Source organism: Anolis sagrei, chromosome 2, assembly GCF_037176765.1.
Source record: "Anolis sagrei isolate rAnoSag1 chromosome 2, rAnoSag1.mat, whole genome shotgun sequence".
In the NCBI taxonomy this organism is placed as follows: Eukaryota; Metazoa; Chordata; class Lepidosauria; order Squamata; family Dactyloidae; genus Anolis; species Anolis sagrei.
In genome coordinates this window covers 272,249,026-272,272,516 of record NC_090022.1, presented here as the reverse complement: position 1 = coordinate 272,272,516, position 23,491 = coordinate 272,249,026, and the positions used below count along the sequence as shown (strand labels likewise).

Genomic DNA, 23,491 nt, shown 5'->3' with positions numbered 1-23,491 from the left:
CAAGTCATTACTTAATGATAGTTTGAAAGTGTTTTGTACAACAACTGGTGATATAGAAAAAATGAGGTTTTGGTTTGACAGCCTTTCCAGTAGAGGAAACCTTGAAATGCAGGATAGTTTACTGATAGGATGTCAGCTTTGTTGTTGTTGTTCATTTGTTCAGTCATTTCCGACTCTTTGTGACTTCATGGACCAGTCCACACCAGAGCTCTCTGTCAGTTGTCACCACCCCCAGCTCTTTCAAGGTCAATCCAGTCGCTTCAAGGATACCATCCGTCCATCTTGCCCTTGGTCGGCCCCTCTTTCTTTTTCCTTCCATTTTCCCCAGCATCATACTCTTCTCTAAGGTTTCCTTTCTTCTCATGATGTGGCCAAAGTACTTCATCTTGGTCTCTACTATTCTTCCCTCCAATGAGCATTCCGGCTTTATTTCTTGAAGTATGGACTGGTTGAATCTTCTGGCGGTCCAAGGCACTCTCAGAATTTTCCACTAGCACCACAGTTCAAAAGCATCTATTTTCCTTCGCTCATCCTTCCCTATGGTCCAGCTCTTACATCCGTAGGTGACTGTGGGAATACCATTACTTTAACTATGTGGATCTTTGTTGCCAGTGTCTCTACTCTTCACTATTTTATCAAGATTGGTCATTGCTCTCCTCCAGATAGGATGTCAGCTAGTTTCTGTAAAACAGAACCCATACTCTTTGCAATATGATAGCAATGCTGTTTGACTGTTTCATCCCTTTTGGATTTCCCCTCTCAGACTGTATTGTTTCACAACTAAACATTTTTCATCTAGCAAGAAAAAGCAAAAGTGTATTTGTATTAAGTTTTTGTATTTGGAAGCAGCTGCATTTCTACACAGGAGCTGTAAGTACCAAGGATTTGACACACTGTGAGAACTGTATACAACGCCTTCACACTGGAGCATCAGTAAGTTCAAAAGTTGGAATGGCACAAGCATTTCTTAGCCACAAGACCAGTGTATCCCCAGATCCTTCTCTGCACTGATAATTGCAAACTGGTGTTATAACTTAGACTGAACAGATTTTAGTTTTTTGGGAAATGTGGGGTTTTTTTTTTAAAAAAAATAGAGATTTATGACCCATCTCTGGTGTAATTCTAACCCACTTATAATTAAGGAATTCTGACCACAGGAATTAACATCAACCACCAATGCTGAATGAAATATCCAGATTACCCTTTCAAGGCTTTTTCTTTTCAGCTGTGTCATTTTATGCCTGGAGAAGTGAGCCATTTTGTCAAACAGTTGGGAGACAGATGTCCATATTTATCTACTACAAATTTTCCAAAGACCTACCAAGTAAATCCCTTTTGCCTATTGCTATTTTAAACAACGGTTCCAGTCCTTTGTTAATGTAAGCAACACCACTTCTGTGAGGTCAAAATGAGCAATTCTATATCCACATTGGGCTCATAGGTGTGCCTTCACGCTGCCTATAGTGCCCTCATTAATTTCATAGGGTTTTTTAGTCAGGGAAAATGCAGAGGTGGGATAGACTTATTCAAAAGCTTTATGTAATCATTCAAATACCCTGAATTTCCAACCTGTTCATTATCTTTGAAGGATAATGTAATACTATGGGCAGTGGAAAATATTATACAGTTATTAAATAGTTCATCTGTTTTAGATCAACCACCAGACACTGATGGTTTAACTGATGATTTAGAGAAGATTGTGAGATTTCCTGTGGCACAAAGTGGTGGGCTCTCAAGTCTGGGAAATTCAAGTATGGGAAATGATGGTTCTCTTTGTGAGAAAACCAGCTCGGAAGGTGCAGGGCCTCAAGGGCATTCAGGGGAGTCAGAAGTAGCAAAAGTAGATAAGGAATCAAGTGAAGAGCTGAGTGATAAGGAGGTTTCCCATGGGAACCCATCTGTAGTTATGGAAATCAACAAGTCTTCAGTTACAAATCAGAACCAAAAATAGATTGCATTGTTCAGATATATTATGTGGAAAAGTTGTGAAGGAAATTTATGGGAAACAGAATGATTTCATGGGTGGCTATTAAACAACAAGTTGCTTACCTTAAGGTCCGTTTAGGCAACACTGCGTTAGAGTGTGAAGCTAAGCCTGAGTCAAGCTTTGATTTTGGAGAATCTATCTATCTATCTATCTATCTATCTATCTATCTATCTATCTATCTATCTATCTATCATCTATCTATCTCCTGGAAGTTTTCTATATTCCTGTCCATGTCCAAGTTTTACTAGTTATGTCTTCTTGATTGTGGACTTATGCTGTATCTGTGATTTCTGGCTGTTCCTGGACTTTGTCACCTCTGGAACTTTATGAGACATTTGGATTATTGTCTGGTTATCACCTGTTGCTAAAGCTTTTTGGATTATATATCTTCCTTTCTTATTCCTGATTTTATATGATTTTTATATGTTTTTACAATAAACCGTTTGCTTATATTCCTGGACTCTTGTGTAGTGCAGTGGTCATAGGTATTTCCAGGTCTGCAGTGCAACATCATCTTTGAAAGATTTCTGTGAGCATAGGTTTTTAAATTAAAATGTTAATTCCAAATACAAAACAGAAGTAATTCATGGAGGAAAGAAAGAAAGTGGGGCAGTATATGTAGTGCAGTCATGGCCTAGGACCATATATATTAATATAATCTGATCATATGTCTTTAAAAAGTCTAATTAAACCTTTGCCTTGGTGTCTAGTTGAAAAAATGAGATAGTGGCAATGACGGCGAATTTTTTTTTTAAAAACCTTGTGTTTCTATTACAATAAGAGCATACAAGATTCAATAACACTGGCCATCAGTTAAGTTGCACAGCACAGCAATCTAATTTAGAGACATTTTAAGTGTCTACAAATGTCAAAGATTTATCGACTTTTAAATTAATATGCTGCTGTTACCACCTTGGCCAGAAAGAGCCATACTGGACATGTCCACTTTACTTGCTCTAAGGAAGTGTTATCTGCATTATATTGCAAAGATTTATCTGAACTGTCCAATTTATTTCTTCAGTTGTAAAATGTTTATCCGTGGCAGATTTCAAGAACCATACCTGACATAGGGATCGGCGGTGGCCGCATGCAGTGGTAATCTTCCATTTTTATCTGGGATGTTCTGTCTGGCACCATTTCTCAATAAAGTGACACAACCCTCAAGCCATCCCTGAAAGGAGATCAGAAAGCAGAAGGTCAAGATTTTATAATAAGGTTAGAGAAGCATTTCTTTAAATAAAGATGTTAACCTGAGACAACTAGGATAGACATTTGTTTCAGCAATCAGTTTAAGAAGTTAAGGCTACAATATTATAATTATATATTTTATATTACATGTAATATTACTAATAATATTACAATGTAATGGTATAGTACAATATGGCAATATATGATACTGATATTGTGCTATGCTAATAATATAATATATAATATGTATATCTTGTAAGCTGCTCTGAGTCCCCTTCGGGGTAATAATGGTTATAAATTGTTATAAATGTTGTAAATAAATGTTATAAATGTAAATAAATGTTGTAAATAAATAAATAAATACTTTTCTAGGTCCTCATTTTGGTGGATTGGTTGGTCTTTAATATTTTAATTAGCTAGAGGGGTTGAAAGTGCACGTGCATTTTAATGCACAGTTACTGGATCTCATATTTTTGAACCAATGTGTCAGTAGAGTGGGTTGTGTATTGGATTAAGACTCTAGGGGCCCTTTTACACAGCCCTATATCCCAGAATATCAAGGCAGGAAATCCCACATTATCTGTGTGTGGACTCAGATAACCCAGTTCAAAGCAGATACTGGGGGATTTTCTGCCTTGATGTTCTGGGATACAGGGCTATGTGGAAGGGCGCTTAGAGGCCAAGTTTTGAATGCCTGTTTGGACATGGGATCCCACTGTGTGGTCTTCTGGAAGCACAACAGCAGCAATAGAAACCAAAACTGGTGTCATGCTTCAACTTTTGTACTTCTTTTAAGTTTGCAATGGAGATCTCCAATCTAATATGAATATATCAGCAGAAACACTCAAAATTTAGAATGAATCAAACAAAAATTTGGAAAAGAATAGAAAAATTGACAGATGTCAAGAGAAGATATTGAGCTAGCATGTGGATCAACTGTTCCAGTATCAATGTATTGTCGAAGGCTTTCATGGCTGGAATCACTAGGTTCTTGTGGGTTTTTTCGGGCTATAGAGCCATGTTCTAGAGGCATTTCTCCTGACGTTTCGCCTGCATCTATGGCAAGCATCCTCAGAGGTAGTGAGGTCTGCTGGAATTAGGACAATGGGTTTATATATCTATGGAAAGACCAGGGTGGGGCAAGGAGCTCTTCCCTGCTGCAGCTAGGTGTGAATGTTTCAACTGATCACCTTCATTAGCATTTGAAGGCCTGCCTGAGCCTGGGAAAATCTCTTGCTGGGAGGTGTTAATCTGTGCCTGGTTGTTTCCTCTCTGTTGTTTTGCTGTTGTAATTTTAGAGTTTTTTAATACTGGTAGCCAGATTTTGTTCATGTTCATGGTCTCTTCCTTTCTGTTGAAATTGTCCACATGCTTGTGGATTTCAGTGGCTTCTCTGTGTAGTCTGACATGATGGTTGTTGGTGCGGTCCAGCATTTCTGTGTTCTCAAATAATATGCTGTGTCCAGGCTGGTTCATCAGGTGCTCTGCTATGCCTGACTTCTCTGGTTGAAGTAGTCTGCAGTGCCTTTCATGTTCCTTGATGCGTGTCTGGGCGCTGCGTTTGGTGGTCCCTATGTAGACTTGTCCACAGCTGCATGGTATACGGTAGACTCCTGCAGAGGTGAGAGGATCCCTCTTGTTCTTTGCTGAACGTAGCATTTGTTGGATTTTCTTGGTGGGTTTGTAGATTGTTTGTATGTTGTGTTTTTTCATCAGCTTCCCTATGCGGTCAGTGGTTCCCTTGATGTTTTTCATCAGCAAAGGACAAGAGGGATCCTCTCACCTCTGCAGGTGGTCAGTTGAAACATTCACACCTAGCTGCAGCAGGGAAGAGCTCCTTGCCCCACCCTGGTCTTTCCACAGAGATATAAACCCATTGTCCTAATTCCAGCAGACCTCACTACCTCTGAGGATGCTTGCCATAGATGCAGGCGAAACATCAGGAGAAATGCCTCTAGAACATGGCTCTATAGCCCAAAAAACCCCACAAGAACCTAGTGTTCCAGTATCCCAAAGCAGTAGTGTTACTACAAACAAGGGCGAACACTCAGAATGAATGAAACATGGTGATGTTGTTATAGTAGAATTGCTGTAGTTGTTCCCATGCTACCATTTCTAGAAGGTGATTGTGTGCATTTAGCTTACAAAAATATTCGGCATAGAGAAATATTTCATTTATATGTTTTTATAAGCATTCTTACAGAATTAATTGGGTATCAACTGCAGTATGCACTCATTTATTCAACATTCCTCACCATGAAACACATCCTTTCTGTTCTGCTATCACCCCTTCCCTCCACATCCAGTTATTTTGTGGATATTTTGGAATTCCCCAGAGATGTCTTAACATCACTTGATGGATTTTACACACATCATTAAAATTAGTATATGGAGGGGGGCCACAAACATTCCCCAAAAGACCAAATCTGCCAGAGGAAGAAATGCATATAAATAGTCACAGTACATAAAGCATACTAAGTATAAGAAACAAAATATTGAACTGTAGCACTGGAAAGATTTTGATGTAAATACAACATTTAAATAAGAGGGAAGAGATTGAAGTAAGAGACTTGTTGGGTTACAGTTCTGTTTTTGTTACCTAATTTTTTTACGTGGCTTTTTTTCTAAAAAGACTCAAGGCATATTTCAATAGTACTGAAATACAAAAAAATTAAATGCATTTTATAATCCCAATTGGCCCTGTTGAATCAGTGGAACTTATTTAACTACTAACAAATTCCAATTGATTTTATATATCTACTGTATTTGAAACTAACGCTTGGGATTGGATATGTGCACAAAGCAAAGCAAAGAAAAATTTAAGCTGTAATAACGAAGGTTATAAATACACAATTTTAGAAAAAAGAGATAAGAGACTCAGGGTGCTTCCAGACAGCACTAAATGACAGGTTTTAAATAGGAGCAAAAAATCCTGGAACTTCAGAAGGGGTCCACATATAGACCTGTTGGCCCTGGTATTTCTGCCTCCGTTGTCCAGGCTTAATGCTTGCAAGATTTAAAAGCTCCCAAGATGGCCAGCGTGGGACTTCTGCCGGAAACTTCGGTGTTTTGTTTTGGTTTTGTTTTTTAAAAAACCTCAAGATGCTGATATATAGAGAATCACTGCAGCGAATTACTGCACAAGTTCTGTTCTTTGTCCTGGCCAGAAAAACTGTGCCCTCCACACATTTCATGAAGTTTCTGGCACACAACAAAGTTTTTGCCTTCTACTCAAGTGTCACCTTCTTTTTAGGAACCAACCAATCAGGAACAAATCTAAAACCCAGGAACAAACTCAAATACAAAAATCCCATGATTTACAATTCACATACATGTAAAGAGCTGCATATTCGGCTCAAATCCGTGATTTCTCCACACCTGGAAATCTCACATTTTCCCCGTTTATAGTGATTGCTTCCGCGTTTATAGGAAACGGCGTCTGGTCACCCTCCTGTTTGCTGCGGAAGCTCCTGGCATAAAGGTAATGTCTGGACAGGCCCTCAAAGAACAGGTTGCCAGTGGAGCTTTGGGAATCTCTAAAAATCATAGAACAGTGAATGCCTTATCTAGAGGCACCCTTTCTAAGTGTAAATATGAGAAGGAAAGCTGTATACCAGATAGGTTGCCAGGGTCAAACTGGTACGCCCACAGGCATCTTGAGTGTTGATATTGGCTCCCATCTTCAGCAGCAATTTGACTGTATCAAGTTGACGTCCTGAGACAGCATGCATCAAGGGAGTACAGCCTTGGGAAGAAAATAAAGAGTTTGTTAAAGACATGAAAAAATAATTTTATTTGTACAAAGAATGCACCACTGGTACACCAAAAAGGGTTACCCTTGCTTTCTTTCCAAGCTTGCCCAAGGTCACTGAGTGAGTTTCCTTGACTGAATGGGAATTCAAACCCTGGTTTACCAGGAAATTATCCAACACCAAAACTATTATATCATACTGGCTCTCCCATACAGATAAGGAATCACATATACCAATCCATCCGTGATATCTGTGATGTGAATCTGATCTGAAAAGTGGAATTGGAGAGTGTTTAGATGAATACCAGGGACTGCCAAAAAAGAGAAAAGCAGACTTGAACTGACACCACCATACTTTGGCCATATCATGAGATGATCAGACTTAGTTAATATTATAATACTTGGCAAAGTGTAAGACAGTAAGAAAAGAGAAGATCCTCATTATAGGTGGATAGATTTGAGGAAGTAATAGCCCTTGGTTTGAAAGATCTGAGCAGGGCAGTTGATACCCATGGGTCTTGGAGTGCTCTCATTAATAAGGTCTGCCATAAATTGAAGTCGACTTCAGGGCAAATAACAGCTAAATAGAATGCATACCAATTATGAATGCATCACTATTGGTTACCTATTTGTAACTGCTCAACAGGAAAATGTTCTGTGTTGACCACCTTGTGAAGATAGGAGTGGGAAAGCAGATGTCAGTAGAAAATTCTAAAACCACAAATATGTGTGTTTCCAGGTGCAACGTAAAATGTTGGTGATCACCTACTAAATAGTAAATGGCATAGAAGATGGTCATTTGAAAGACTGCCTACATCTATAGAAAGGTGCAAGGAAAGGAAACGATGTGGATCCTGAAGGGTTGCAAACAATGTGCTCCCTCCAATATCATGCCTGACCTATATGGACATTCCTTGGTCCTCAGATGGGACACGGGGGCTCTGCCCATGTGTTTGCTAGTAAGATCTCTTAGGTGGGCAGGCACTGTAGACAAGATCTTTTCTGAAGTGATTCCCATCCTTGAGGAATGCCTTGTGATGTCTACAAGGCTCCTTCCTTTTTATTTAAATTGCTTTTAAAGATCTGGGTGTTCAACTTTGTGATACCAGTTTTTGAGTGTACTGTAGTTTGTCCAACTCTTAAGTAATCTAGGGCTTAAGACATTGGTGAGAAAGGAAGAATGTGTTTAAGGGAGATTCAGCCATGCGTCATTTCAACTTTGCATGCATTCCGTTAGGGGAATTTACTGTGTTATATGATGTAATTTCTTCTGTCTGAATCATGATGTATAGTTCCAGTTTTTTGTTGGATTATGAATGTCAACCCATACTGCACCAACAGACCTCAGCATATTGTGTAAAGAAAACAGAGAACTATTGTATGTCAACCAATCTTATTGTTGTCAGTCCTGATCAGCCCATGTACCTCATTGTTGTGACCTTCCTGCCCTTTTCTCTCCCCATACATCTCTATTCTCTCCTCTGAGTCATCTTCCCCAATCTCCCATCCTTTCCATCAAATGAGTCTTCATTCTTCCAATCTTTCGGCAAACATTACTTCTCAAGTACTTTAAGATGGGGTTAGGCATGATAGCCTGTCACAACAAAACAGTTTATAACCATTTGATGAAGTGAGCTGTGGTCTATAGCTTGGATCCTGTAGATGACCTAGGTGGATGAAACATCTTCTCCTAAGACATCTGCTAGACTATTGTCTCTTTCCCTGTATGTGTGTGAGAGAATATCTGTTTGTTGTCACCCTGGTGTGCCTTGAAAGCACTAAATCACTTGCCACATGAACACCCTAGCATCCTGAAGGCCACAGAAATGTAAGGCTGGTGTTATATATTTTAATTAAATGATAAAGCAAACAAAAGGCCTCCTCAAGGCATTACCCAAGGGAGAACAACAACTGCTCCTTAATTTTTTAAAACAAGGTGTACATCCCAAATCACCCAAGTTATTTCCGTGCCACAAGCATCTCTCTCCATCCTTTTATATTAAAATAATAATGAATTAAATAAGTATTTGTTGCACCTTCTCAACACTGCTGTTGGAGAATGACACTTGACTCTGCCTTATGGTAGATATAGCTCCAATTAAAACATATAGTTCAGCTTCACTGGCTACAGATTTCCTCAGCCTATACTTCTTGAGACAATCATAGTGAGAGATTATGTTGTCACTCAAGCTTGCCACAAGTAGTCTTTGTAGCTACCTCAGTGGCCACTCCATTGCTAGTAGAAAGTGGAGTGGAGTGAACTGCAAAAACATCTAGCTGCATTCCTATACATCATCTACTGATACTCCAGAAGACAGGAGGTATCCTTTTTCTGCATCTGGTTATGGGAGTATAGACAGATGCTCCTGAATTCTCTAGTTCCACAACGGGGACAGAATGATTGTTGGAAAGCAAGGTATTGCCATAGAAACTTAGGACCTCATCACATTGGGCTTTGACTTTGTCCTAGTATGCTTCCGGGACAGAACCAGGACAGAGATTGCTAGAGTCCATCACATGACACAGAGCTACATCTGGTGGACTCCATCCTGGATCTGTACTAGAAGTGTCCTTGAACAGAGTCCTGAGAACATACAAGGCTTCCTGTGTTCTCATTGATTAGAATGGGGTGAGCACAAGGGGAAGGCAGTGGTGATGCTTTTCCTCATGTGATGTGGAAGGAGGCGATATGGGCAATGTGGGGCACAGGGTGACAGTTTCCCCAACTGTCTGCCGGATTTGTCATACTGCTTGCCAAAAACCCCCACTGTCGCCCATTGTTTTGGATCTCAATGTTCTTTTATTGTTTGGGCACAATGGCCATCATCCCTGGCCATTTGATAGTCTACCTGTAGGCCAATAGAACTCATTATAAAAAAAATCCTAGAGGGTAGTTGGTTGCCTCCTCTGTCTTATGATATTTATGATTCACAAGATGACTATCTGTGGGTGCGTGGAATTGATGGTTGATTTTTGTTTTGCACACATTTTCAGACTGAAATCCACACAATTCCCAAATCAGCATGGATGTGGGTTATGCTGACTTGGGGAGTCTAGTAGTCATGCTCTAAGGAGTTAACTTTCCCAAAGCTCTGTAATCTATGTAGCTTTATGTCAACAGAAGAAAACCAGGCATCTTTTATTACCGTATCAGGTCAGCTGCTGATCCCACCATACCCCTGGAGCTGCTTATGTTCCTCCTCCACATGACAACAGTTGGTCAGAAGCCATGATATTATGATTTATCATACTTACCCCTTCACTACTGGTTTTTTTCCAATAGTTTTTGATTGAACATTTTAATTAAAAGCATTCCATATGCTGAACTTTGGAGTACAAGAACATTACTTTCACATTACTTTCTTCTTTGAGTCATATTTAAGAAAGATGAAGAACAGATTGCAGTGCTTAGTAGTTTCGATTTCAGTTATTATGCAAAAATCTCATATGCCATCTCTATTACCTTAAAATGCAATTGAAATGATATAAAATGGCATTGATTGTGATATTTTACTGGAAATGTGAAGTAAAGGTAAAGGTTTCTCCTTGACATTAAGTCTAGTCATGTCCAACTCTGGGGTGGTGGTGCTTATCTCCATTTCTTAGCCGAAGAGCTGGTGTTGTCCATAGACACCTCCAAGGTCATGTGGCCGCCATAACTGCATGGAACGCCATTACCTTTCTGTCAGAGCAGTACCTATTGATCTACTCACATTTGCATGCTTTCAAACTGCTAGGTTGGAAGAACTAGGGCTAATAGTGGGAGCTCACCCTGCTCCCCACATTCGAACTGCTGACCTTTCAGTCAGCAAGTTCAGCAGCTCAGTGGTTTAGCCTGCTGCACCTTCGGGGGCTCCGACAGAAAAGTATTTTATTCTATTTTGATTGTTGAGATTCCCCTCAAGTATTTAACATTATCATCTTCCTTCCATGTTGAGTTTTACTATTCTCTTTAAAGACAGATGAAGTGGAGGATCACCAGAGCCCACCAGCTACTGTTTTGTCTTTGATATGATATACAGTCAACCCTCCACATTTGGAGATTTGACATTTTCAGATTTTATTATTCATGGCTTTGATTAATAGGTTCTCTCTAGGAAACTTTCTAGGACCACTACTGTAGCTCTGTGGCCAGCTTCTGTTCAAAGTTGACCACAGCGTTGTGCTAAAGGATCTAGAGATTCCTAGATAAAACATCTCACTAGGAATCTATAGGTCCTCCAGCACAAATTTATAATCAATTTCTAGAAGGCATTGACCACAGAATCACACTTGAAGACCAAGAGATTCCTAGAGAGTTGTTCTCTAAAGTAAAACAAAATTGTTTTATTTTAATTCATGGTTTCACCACTTTCACGACAGTCCTATGCCTCTAATATAGCGTATGTGTGCTGGTACGGCTGTACCAAAAACTCCAACTTCTTTTTCTTTCTTTGAGTGTTTGCATGTTTTCCAAACTTCCATGCATTTTGCAATAAGGTGGTTTCCCCTGGTTTGCAATTATAGGGCCAATGACCCATCAATCATTGTTAAGTTTTGGTTCTGCCCCTTTCCCCAGGACTCTGGGAGGAGAGGGAGCCATTTTAGGTCAGTCTTGCTTTGGAAAGCTTAGCTACAGGATGTGGATTAGCTCCACCTGTAGAGAAGCTTCGTTTCTCACAGCATCTGGGGGAAATTCCAAGGGGAAACAGTTCTAAAGGACTCCAGATGGAGAATTTACAAAGCCTTGATTGGTAGGTCTACTCGGGACCCAAGAAGCAGTTTGGAGCCGGGAGTAGAGCCCACACCAGCAAAGTTTAGAAAGTAGATTGCCCAAGGAGGGGTTAAAAAGGGGTTTCCTCTTAAAGGAAAGAAACAGTTCACGAAGCCAGTTGCCTGTCTCTTGTGGACAAGATTAAGAAAGCCACCAGTTGATTCAAAGCCTTGAAGCATTTGTTTAATTTGTTGAAGATCTAAGATGTATTTGATTGTTTGTTGAAGACTTAAGCAATAATAAAAGACTTTCAAGCTTCTAAAGACTCTGTATAGGAAAATCCTTAGGGCCTCTCACTTGAGACACCCTGGCTTCCCGCTGGGCACAAAGAGCACGTCCTGTTCAAAAGCCAATTGCTATAGGCCCAGTGCGTGACAGCACAATATGTATGTTGTTTTGCTACTTGTGAACACCGAATGACTTAAGCTTGCTTTTCATGCTATCATTTTCATGAAAGCATTGGACTATGAAAGCGTCGGCTATATAGGAAAACATTATGATGCACAGACACATCTGATGACTTCATGAACAATGAAAAGTAAAGCACAAATCACTACCGTTTTTCTTCTAATCACAAGAAAGGAAATAATATCCAAGTCTACTTCTCATGTTAAAAGTGATATGAAAAAGCTATAGGAGTTATATGTTACCTCTCATGACAACCAAAAAGAATACAAAAAGCTACTTTACCATCACTGTCACAGCATTCTAATATGGAAGGATCTTCACGGATGACAGAAGTCAGAGTATTGGTATCCCCATTAGCTGCAGCTTGATACACCACAGTCAGGTCAATTTCTTCTGCCGAATCACCTGTGAAAATAAAGGATGCATAAAAGCAAATGATTCCATTTCTATGAGGTGGGAAAGCAATAAAGAGATTAATAATATAAACAAGAAAAAACAACGTTTTTGCATGGGTTCATGATGACATGTTGCCAGGCAGCAGCATCTCATGTCCTGAGGTTTCAGGGGCTGAATCTGAGGCTGGGAACTTTATTACACCAGCCCTTTGTCTCACATCAATAGCCTCGTTTGAACAAATGGAAACATCTCCATGTGAAAACAATCACTTTCTCGCCTTCCACAATGCTGTTTTGGTGATTCTTGGTTCTGGGCTGCTTTACTGACCCCACATTCTTACTTGTGTCCACCCTACATGTGCATTGTTTATTTTATGCCACTTTTGCACAGTTTTGGCACATCTTGAATACTAGTTTCTGCTGTTTCATTATTCTGGCATGACATTCCCCTTTGCTAGCACTTTCCTGTTCTTGCAAGTGTCTGAGTATGGCGATCTTCTGAACTACTGGTCTGGCATATGTTTATGTTGTCAATCAGGGCAGGGAGATTTTGAAAATGTCACAGAAGCAGGAAAGTGAAGCATTGCAAGGAAGGTCAGAAGACTATGAGATCTATTTGGATTAAAGGATCCCAAATTTGTGAAACAGCTAAACATGTAATATGGCAAACCAGGCTTGGGGATGGGGCATTGCCCTCGGATTTGTTCCTCTGGCCTTTTCTCTGGACAAGCACAGCATTTCTGTGAAGTCTTGGCTCTGCCTTTTCCTCTCCACTGCTTTAATTCCCCCTGTTTAGAGGCCTTCCCAATAGTCTAGATAATTTCCTTTGTATTAGTTTTTGGATGAAGCTTAAAGTCCCCCCAGAGGCCAATCTTAGTTGTTCTATTCCTTTTCCCTGCATAGAGCTCTTTGCTAGACTCTTGCTTTTTTTTTTTACAGCGGAGCTACAGTGAATTAGACACTTGGATGTTGTCTGGTATCCTAGGCCTAGCAATCCAAAACAGGCATTCTTAGCATCTGCTGCATTTAGCAGTATTTCATACCAGCAGTCCAAAGGACAACAGAAGCTTTTGGGCAGCCTAAGATTCACAGGAGAGAAGATTAAGACAGTTTGTAAACAACAACTTATAATCCACCACTTTACGCAAAAGACTTTCAAAGATTCCAGAAAGGTGATTGCAACCAGCAAAGGTTCCCCTTGTAATGTATTGTTTTAAGTTACCTTATAATAGTTCCAGGTGGAGTTAACCCTTTATTCATCTTCTTCCAGTAAACTCATTTGGTTATCTTTTCACCTTGCCTAAAGTGCCTCTGTCTGCTAAGGGTCTTAAGCTTAACAGAAGATATCAGATAACCCCCGAGTAAAGCCAGAAAATATAATTTACCCAAAGGCTTGGGCATGCCATCACAATTTCTCTGATGCTTTAATCATAGATATAAGACCTCCGATAATTATTAAAAGCTGCGGAAAAGCATTTGACAATAAAGCAGCCAATGCCAGCATTAAGTATAGGTAGCCACTTTACTGTTGCTTTCCAAAACAGGGCTGTCTTTTCATTAGGTAGAATGAGATAAATGCCTTAGGTGACAGATGCTGAGAAGTAGCAGCAAGGTGTTGGTGAAGTGACCTGCATGCTGCGAGGCTTGCTGTGTTCCCTCTAATTAGTCCGTTGCCTTCAGATATGGTGAAGGATGCTCTCCCATCAACCTATGGAAGAACAACCAAACTGTCAGTGTTGTGCCTGACCTGATAAACAACCTCATCATATGGGTTAATTTGCCCGTCATATGCCAGTTTCTCTCACCTTTGCCATGGAGCCGTTCGCACGATGTACATCTACCTCCGGTTGGCTCCATCGCAAAAGGAGAGAGGAACTGTATATGTCTCCTCCATGGCAACTCAAGAAGCTTCCCATGTTGCACTTGCAGCAATGGGGTGAAGTTGGGTGGCGGATGCTTCCCCCTGTGGGATGGAACCAAGGATATGTTGGGCAAACGATGGCTATGGGACTAGGATATGTTTTAATAGTGTGACTGTATTTATCTGTTTTTATGTTTAATGTGCTGTATTTATATACTGTTGTATTGCAACATGGCATGGAAAATTGCCAAACTGTAAACTGCTCTGAGCCCCCTTCGAGGTGAGAGCGGGGTAGAAATATAGTAAATAAATAAATAAATAAATAAATAAATAAATAAATGGTAAATAAATAAATTTGTTCCTTCTCCTTTGATGAAGTGTTGTCAGGTGGAATTAGATGCAGAAGTGAGCAACAATGGAAGAAGAGTGTCGAGAAGGAGATCATAGTGAGAAAGATCATGAGAGGGAGCTGCCTCCAGGCCCCTCAAAATGCATATGGACTAGTAAACTGAGCCATATTGGATCCTGATTATCATTCACATTTTTTCTTCATCTTTGGGAGGTCTTTAAGCAGAGATTGGAGAGGCATGTTTCAGGAGTTTTTCGTTGTGTGTTTGTGCAGGCAGGAGATTAGACTAGATGGCTCTTGTGGTTCCTTCCAAATGTATAGTTTTCTAATTCTATAAATTTTGTCTGTTCTGTCTATTTGCTGTATACCTTACATCAATTATCTTAAGAATCCTGTATTGCGCAGGATGTTGAGTGGCCAGAAAGATTTTTCTGCACTTCCTTTGAATATTATTTTTACATCCATCTTGTTCCATTGCGTTTAAAATCTGAGTGTTTTTGTGTTCTCTGTGTTTCTTGAACTGCTTCACTGGTCTATGTAAAAGAGGAAACTCAAATGGTGCGGGCAGTAGTAGACTGTGGTTTGGTCCACCTCTGATTCATAGCTGTGAGAAATCCCCAAATGCCATAGCAACTGGCAACAGGGTCCCTTTGGGACTTCATGACCGTCCCCTCTGCTCCCCTTACACTGATTTACATGATTGCAGTCCCTAGCACTGCCACACTGCTGCCGTGCTTTATGTGCTGGTAAATCAAAAGGTAACCTAGCAACTGTTTTGTCCTTTGCATCAGATGAAACTAGTGCGGTAGCCTTTGGCCAGGACTCAGCAGAAACACATGGTCTGAACCACTGCTGTTTAGAAAGATGTATTCGGGTTTTTGTATTGGATAAACATATAGAGAAGGAAGGAGTTTTACCACTTTTCTACCTCTGTTTTTGGACATAAACCCATACAGCACAGAATCTGAAAAAAAACAGCAACCAAGCATCCTATTTATGTACACCTCCTTGCCTGTAAGACAGTGTTTCTCAACTAGGGGGTTGGGACCCCTGGGGAGGGGGTCATGACGGGGTGTCAGAGGGGTCGCCAAAGACCATCTGAAAACCCCCCAGTATTTTCTGTTGGTCATGGGGGGTCTGTGTGGGACGTTTGGCCCAATTCTATCGTTGGTGAGGTTCAGAATGCTCATTGATTATAGGCGAACTATAAATCCCAGCAATTACAACTCCCAAATATCAAGGTCTATTTTCTCCAAACTCCACCAGTGTTCACATTTGGGCATATTGAGTATTCGTGCCAAGTTTGGTCCAGCTCCATAATTGTTTGACTCCACAGTGCTCTCTGGATGTAGGTGAACTACAACTCGCAACCTTAAGGTCAATGCCCACCAAATCCTTCCAGTACTCTGTTGGTTGCGGGAGTTCTGTGTGCCAAGTTTGGTTCAATTCTATTGTTGGTGGAGCTCAGAATGCTCTTTGATTGTAGGTGAACTATAAATCCCAGCAACTACAACTCCCAAACAAAACCAATCTCCCCTAGCCCCACCAGTATTCAAATTTGAGCATATCTGGTATTTGTGCCAAATTTGATCCAGTGAATGAAAATACATCCTGCATATCAGATATTTACATTACGATTCTTAACAGTAGCAAGATTACAGTTATGAAGTAGCGAAAATAATTTTATGGTTGTAAGGGTCACCTCAACATGAGGAACTGTATTTAGGGGTTGTGGCATTAGGAAGGTTGAGAACCACTGCTGTAAGATAAGTAGTAACAAAAATAATTTTATGGTTGGGTGTCACCACAACATGTGGAACTGTTTCAAGGTGTCATGGCATTAGGAAGGCTGAGAACCACTGCTGTAAGATATCCCACGCAGTAACAAATGTTGCAGTTCTCTGGAGGTGTTGTGATGAAACTTCTGCAAAGAGGGGTATCTCTCAAGGGGAGATATCAGAGGCAGGGCACAGGCCTTCTTTTTTGCCTTTTTATGCAGCTATTCTGAGCATGATGGAGATGATCTTCTATCTGCATAGGACTGTTGTTGGCACTCAGTGCAGGAGAAACAAGGACACAGATTGGTTTCCTTTGTTACATCAGCTGTAAAAAAGCACAATTGCTTTCGGCCCGCCTCAAAAGAAACTGGATGGCATCCCATCTCACTAAACACTCACATGATAAAGGGATAAACATGAGTGATGATCAATACACTGAGAGGCCAGGAAGAAGCCAGCACTGTAGGTATTGTTAACAACCATACTTGGAAAGATTCAGACAAAGGGTTGAACATGGCAATAAATGCTCAGGAATGATCATAGGCATAAACTGAAAGACATAAGAATAGGTATTCCCTGGACAGGACGTCTGATGGAAAACAAACATTGGCTATTCTCCAGTCCTTTGGTCAAATAATGGAGAAAACCCCCAAATATTGCCATAATTGTGTTGTTGAAGGCTTTCGTGGCCGGAATCACTGGGTTGTTGTGCGTTTTCCAGGCTGAATAGTAGATATATTTCTGTGGAATGTCCAAAGTGGGAGAAAGAACTCTTGTCTGTTTGAGGTAGATGTGAATGTAGCAATTGACCACCTTGATTAGCATTTAATGGCCTACCAGTACAATGGCCTACCAGTTTTCAAGGGCTTCAAAAACAGAAGAATTCCAGACAAGAAACAATTAGGGCTAGCTAATGCCTCCCAACAAAGGATTCCCCCAAGCAGGAAGCAGCTGGCCCTTGAAAACTGTTAAACCATTAAATAAAGGTGGCCATTTACACCTACCTCAAACAGGCAAGAGTTCTTTCTCCTACCCTGGACATTCCACTGATACATAAACCCTATTTTTCTAGTTTCCAACAGACCTCACAACCTTTGAGGATGCGTACCACAGATGCAGGCGAAACATCAAGAGAGAATGCTTCTGGAACATGACCATAAAGCCCGGAAAACACACAACAACCCATTGCCATAATGATATGCTTTTCACTTGTACATTGCCAAAGGAGGTGGGAGAACACATCACAAAAAATAGGACAGAAGAAAGCACGTGTGAAATGTATATGTATAGATGTAAACTTAGAAATGCATACTTTAATTAGAAACTGTGCGCTCTTCATCATAATGGGGATCGGAAATAATATGACTGGTTGGTCTGTATGTTGTTCAGATGCTAACTGCTGATAGGCAGTATGAAGCTCCTTGTTGTTTTCTCTCCCCATGGATCTTTTCCCTGTATGCCAGATCTGGATTGGGCAGAGGACAAATAGGCACCAGTCCTCTGGAAAATAGACTGCATGATAGTCATCTTCCATATTTTCAAATATATTCCTGTTGGTTAGTGGGCATCTCACTAGCAAGAGAATAGTAGTTGTAACTTAAATCTTATTAATGTAGGGGAGCTCTTGCCTTCCTGAATAGTTTTGTTTGCCATGGGGGGCGGAGAGGGGGGTAGTGCTTTTCAATGTATTTTGATGGCTGGGTGGTTCTGGAAATTGTACCCCCAAATATTAATTTTGCCACAGTCTGGAAGGGAACTACATGTTAGTCCTCATGCACAGTCCTTTTTGTGTCAAATGACTGTTGCTGATATGCAACTAGCATATTTACTTATCCAAGACAGCTTGATTGGTCAAATGAGAGAGGCAGGTCAGCCTCATTTCATCTCTTTGGCTCAGTTGCTCCTTTCCTACATCTCAGGGGGTTACAAAGTGCTTGTCATCATTCAGTGACATGGAGAATGCACTTTGCACATTCTCAGTTGCCATGGATTTGTTTTGCATTATGACAAGGAGTGCTCTAGTGATCTTTTGAAAAAACAGATTTATGGAGGGCTGGCTGGTCTGTGGTTATTAAACTTATTTATTTAACACGGGGAATCCTTATTCTGATACCTATTCCCTTGAGATGCTGAGGACAAATTGGTGTCTGACTGGCCGCTGCTAGAGGCAAAATGCTGGGCTAGGCATATGTTTGGTTGGGTCAGGCTGACCATTACCTCAAAAACATTCATCGTGTAGGCAAATCCATACAGGCTAAGGAAATCTTATAGGGTGTTGCACCCTTTGATGAATTAAAGGGAGGGAGAAGAACTCGACACAGAAAATGCATTTGGAATTAACTATTGGATGGAAAAAACAAACCATCATTATGCTCATCATTGTGGTGTTTCTTATTAACTTTGGTATTATCTATATAAATAAAAATGTAATGTTCGTTTGTGGGATTAGCATAACTCAAAAACCACTGGACGAATTGTCACCAAATTTGGACACATACACCTATCTGGCCAATGGGTGACCATCACTCATAAAAACACTGAAAAACAGAGCAGAAGAGACTTAAAAAGAAAAAAAATACATTACAACACATGTGCAAAACCACACACACACACACACATATATATGCAAACACACATATATCATTACACATATACACCGATATATACACATATATATGTACACACACAAAACACATATACACAGACTGGGCTACAGCAACGTGTGGCAGGGGACGGCTAGTTTTAAATATAAAAACTACACATTATGGGGCCCCCAGTGGCACCGTGGGTTAAATCACTGAGCTGCTGAACTTGTTAACCAAAAGGTCGCAGGTTTGCATTCGGGGAGCGGTGTGAGCTCCTGCTGTTAGTCCCAGCTTCTGCCAACCTAGCAGTATGAAAATGTGCAAATGTGAGTAGATGAATAGGTACCGTTCCGGTGGAAAGGTAACAGCGTTCCATGCAGTCATGCCGGCCACATGACCTTGGAGGTGTCTATGGGCAATGTTGGCTCTTCGGCTTATAAATGGAGATGAGCACCAAACCCCAGAGTCGGACATGACTGGACTTAATGTCAGGAGAAAACCTTTATCCTTTACCTTACTACACATGAAAACAAGTGTATGGATAGAGATAAAACAATTAAACAGTTGGGATTCAGAGAATAAGCAGAGGTCATTCATTCAACTTTATGTTTTCTGTCAATTCACACAGTCCCATTGAGCTAAGATTTGTAACTTAAATGATTGAGGATGAAAGATTGAGATTGGAGAAGATCTTTGTGCAGGCATATATTTGATCCAATGCCAGCATCTCCTATCAGATCTTGCTTTAGTGGGCATTGAAATCATATGAAAAGTTATAGACCTTTAGGAATTGAACTTTTAGAATAAATAGCATAAAGTAAATGAACATGAAATATAGCACGTTCATTTAAAAGATTTTATTTCCATAGTAACCTTTCCTGGCACAAATACATCTTTTCTTTAGGAATTGCTGTGTATGATGGGGATATTTCACAACAATCCTATCCCTGCAGTCGGTTTAAAGCACTGACTCTTATCCTGTAATTTCATAATCAGTTACTTTAATAAGAAAATGTAATTCGTTACCTAACCCTCCCTCCCCAGGAGACTGGTTTGGAATGATGCCTGTGTGCCACCTATTGTAGAGAGAGAATTCCAAAGAAATGGAAGGACATTATCCAATAATCATTATGTTCACCTTTTATGTATCAGATGTAAATGGGCGAACTCCAACAGACAGATTCTCCTTCCAAAATCAACATGTACAGACACCCATATCTGGCACTCAACATAAAATCCATGTGGCCCCAAATTTCCCACACAGAATGCAAAATGCTCTGTATAACATTCATAACAATGCAACCAGCTCCAGTCAGATAAGCTTGAATTAATTTTAGTATGAACACTAAACAGCTTACCTTTCTGTTGATCAAACACTGATGAAGTGCTGAAATCCATTGCCGACTGTTTAGTGCATTGTTTTGTAGCTGCTGCAATGACTGGAGCAATAGCTTGTATATTACGCTAGAAAACAACACATGGAATGATTGCTGTTACCAGTCTTCTTGCCTGGATTAAATTTGCTTTGCCTTGGCAGGTTATCGTAAAGGCAAATATGCTGCTTGTCACATAACAGGGACCGCATCTTTCTTTCGCTGGAAATGATCCTTTTGAAATTGGCTAATGTATCATTGTTCCGTGATGGAAAATCAGCTGTTTTGGTCCTGTATCTGAGAAGAACACTGCTGATATTGCAGCGTCAGTGACAAGAACGCTGTGCTTAAGCTGAAATCTGTGTGGATGAATGAGGAGCTACAATGCTAGACAGAGCATGTGCAAAGGTTCTTGTGCCATTTGGAATACTGATGCATTCATTAGACTGATGAAACAGCATCTGATGTGGTTTAAGGAAGTAAGGCTTTCTCTCTAAATATTACCAAGATTTACCCCACCTATGCAACATTTGCTCTGATCAGCTAGTAACCTAGGTCACTACTTATATGCTTTGAATGGCACCGATAATCCAATCCTATACATGCTTCCTTGGAAGCCTAGGCCTCCCTATGTTCAGTAAGATTTGCACCCTTGTGTATGAGGGCAACATATTCAAGTGTATGGATGGTTCATCAGGTGCTCTGCTATGGCTGACTTCTCTGGTTGAAGTAGTCTGCAGTGCCTTTCATGTTCCTTGATTCGTGTTTGGGCTCTGCGTTTGGTGGTCCCTATGTAGACTTGTCCACAGCTGCATGGTACATGGTAGACTCCTGCAGAAGTGAGAGGATCCCTCTTGTCCTTTGCTGAACGTAGCATTTGTTGGATTTTCTTGGTGGGTCTGTAGATTGCTTGTATGTTGTGTTTCCTCATCAGTTTCCCTATGCGGTCAGTGGTTCCCTTGATGTATGGCAAGAACACTTTTCCTCTGGGTGGATCTTTGTCTTTACTCTCGTGGCTTGTTCTTGGTCTTGCAGCTCTTCTGATGTCTGAGGTGGAGTATCCATTGGCCTGTAGAGCCCAGTTTAGGTGGTTCAGTTCATCTTGAAGGAGGTGGGGTTCGCAGATTCTTTTTGCACAGTCTGCCAAGGCTTTAATTGTGCTTCTTTTTTAACTTGGGTGATGGTTGGAGTTTTTATAACCTATAAGTCCCTAAACGACTTCGGCCCAGTTTACCTGTCCGAATGGATTCTCCCCTATGAACCATCAAGATTGTTAAGATCGTCTGGTGGGGACGAGGGACAGGGCCTTCTCGGTGGTGGCCCCTCGGCTCTGGAATAACTCGTGGCTATATGGATGGATGGTGATGAACAACGATTTTATTGTGACGACTTGGCCATTGTAATTATATGATTGTATTTTTGGTATTTTAATGTGTTAGTGTATTATGGAATGTGATGTTTTTAAATGATTGCTTGTGATATTATTGTTGGAAACTGGCCTGAGTCCCTCCATACAAAAGTTCTAAATAAATAAATAAATAAATAAATTTTATGTAGATATCTATTTGTCTGTAAACGGTGTGACCCAATTGTTGATCTGGTTTACGGATGACTAGGACATCTAGAAAAGGCAGTCTTTCTTCATGGTGAATTGGATGTTTGGGTGGATGCTGTTAAGATGGTCCAGGAACCTGTTTAGTTCTTCTTGCAGCTGTGGACATGTCTACATAGGGACCACCAAACGCAGCATTGCCCAAACACGAATCAAGGAACATGAAAGGCACTGCAGACTACTTCAACCAGAGAAGTCAGCTATAGCAGTGCACCTGATGAGCCAACCTGGGCACAGCATATTATTTGAAAACACAGAAATGCTGGACGACTCCAACAACCACCATGTCAGACTACACAGAAAAGCCATTGAAATCCATAAGCATGTGGACAATTTCAACAGAAAGGAGGAAATCATGAAAATGAACAAAATCTGGCTACCAGTATTAAAAAACTCTAAAATTACAATAACTGAATCAACATTTTAAAGATGAAGTCAGGCAGTGAAATGGTTGTAATGCTCAAATAATAATAATAATCATCATCATCATCATAATCACCATCATCATCTTTATTTATATCCTGCCACCGTCTCCCCAATGTGGATTCGGGGTGGCTAACATGAGGCCAAACCCAAAAATAAAATACAACACAATAAAAAACAAAAATTACATCAGAAAATAATTGCAATAGCAGAATAAAATAATAAAGCAAATTCACACAATATAAAATTGAACAGGAAGGGCAGGCCAAATGGACAAGTTAAAATGATAAAATAATAAAACCCCGGGTGAGGTAGGAATAAAAATATGTAAGTGAGGGGAGCCCAAGAATGATAAAAACAGTGGGGCAAGGCTTTCAGTTTAGGATGGGGGGAAAGTGCGAGGGGAGAGAGGAATGTTGTTATCCATGGTGGAACAGGGGAGTCCTGGAAGCAAACTACAGTGGATACCAGTGATCCAGTGTATGGCCTTCCTCTTCACCAATCATGTCTTTTAGAACCCAAAAGATTTTGCACCCCTGATATACAAAATCATAAGACAGTACAGCTGGATAAGACCACCCATTGTGTGCCACTATAATCAAACTGAGGTTGAGAAGACCATGTATTCAGTTTTACAAAGCAGACTCTCCAATTTGATGCATTCAGAAGTGGAAGGGAGGGGAAGAAACAAAGAAATGTGGCAACATCTTTTAATTTTAGCATGAGCTTTTGTGGATATGAAACCTACTTTTTCAGATGTGGTATTGAGTGATATTAAAACTGTACTTACAAAGCATATCCTTACAGTTATGGAAGTGGGACAGAATCATGTCTCTTGCCCTAATTTTTCAAAGGGCTGGGTGAAGTGATATAAGTCTTTCAAACCCTTATAGTGGTCAATTAGTATTCATGTATAAAATCAATAAATCTGCTTTATAAATTTCTCTGAATTCAAAAATCTCTCTGAGAAGATTTCTTTTGTTAAATGTGCAGTAGTGAGGACTCTTGCAGTAATATAAGCAGCATGC

General features: G+C 40.3%; 1 protein-coding gene across 1 annotated transcript in view; it reads right to left on the bottom strand.

The window, feature by feature from the left end:
- The window catches only part of ANKRD55 (ankyrin repeat domain 55), a 47,269-nt gene extending 26,478 nt beyond the window's left edge, over positions 1-20,791 (bottom strand). Inside the window, exons 1-4 of the mRNA XM_060761503.2 lie at positions 20,414-20,791; positions 12,370-12,492; positions 6,790-6,920; positions 3,049-3,158 (exon numbers count right to left, since the gene is read on the bottom strand). Of these exons, the coding sequence (XP_060617486.2) occupies positions 3,049-3,158; positions 6,790-6,920; positions 12,370-12,492; positions 20,414-20,453 (404 nt within the window). The 5' untranslated portion in view covers positions 20,454-20,791. The remainder of the gene's footprint in view (positions 1-3,048; positions 3,159-6,789; positions 6,921-12,369; positions 12,493-20,413) is intronic.
- Positions 20,792-23,491: the final 2,700 nt, after the last annotated feature.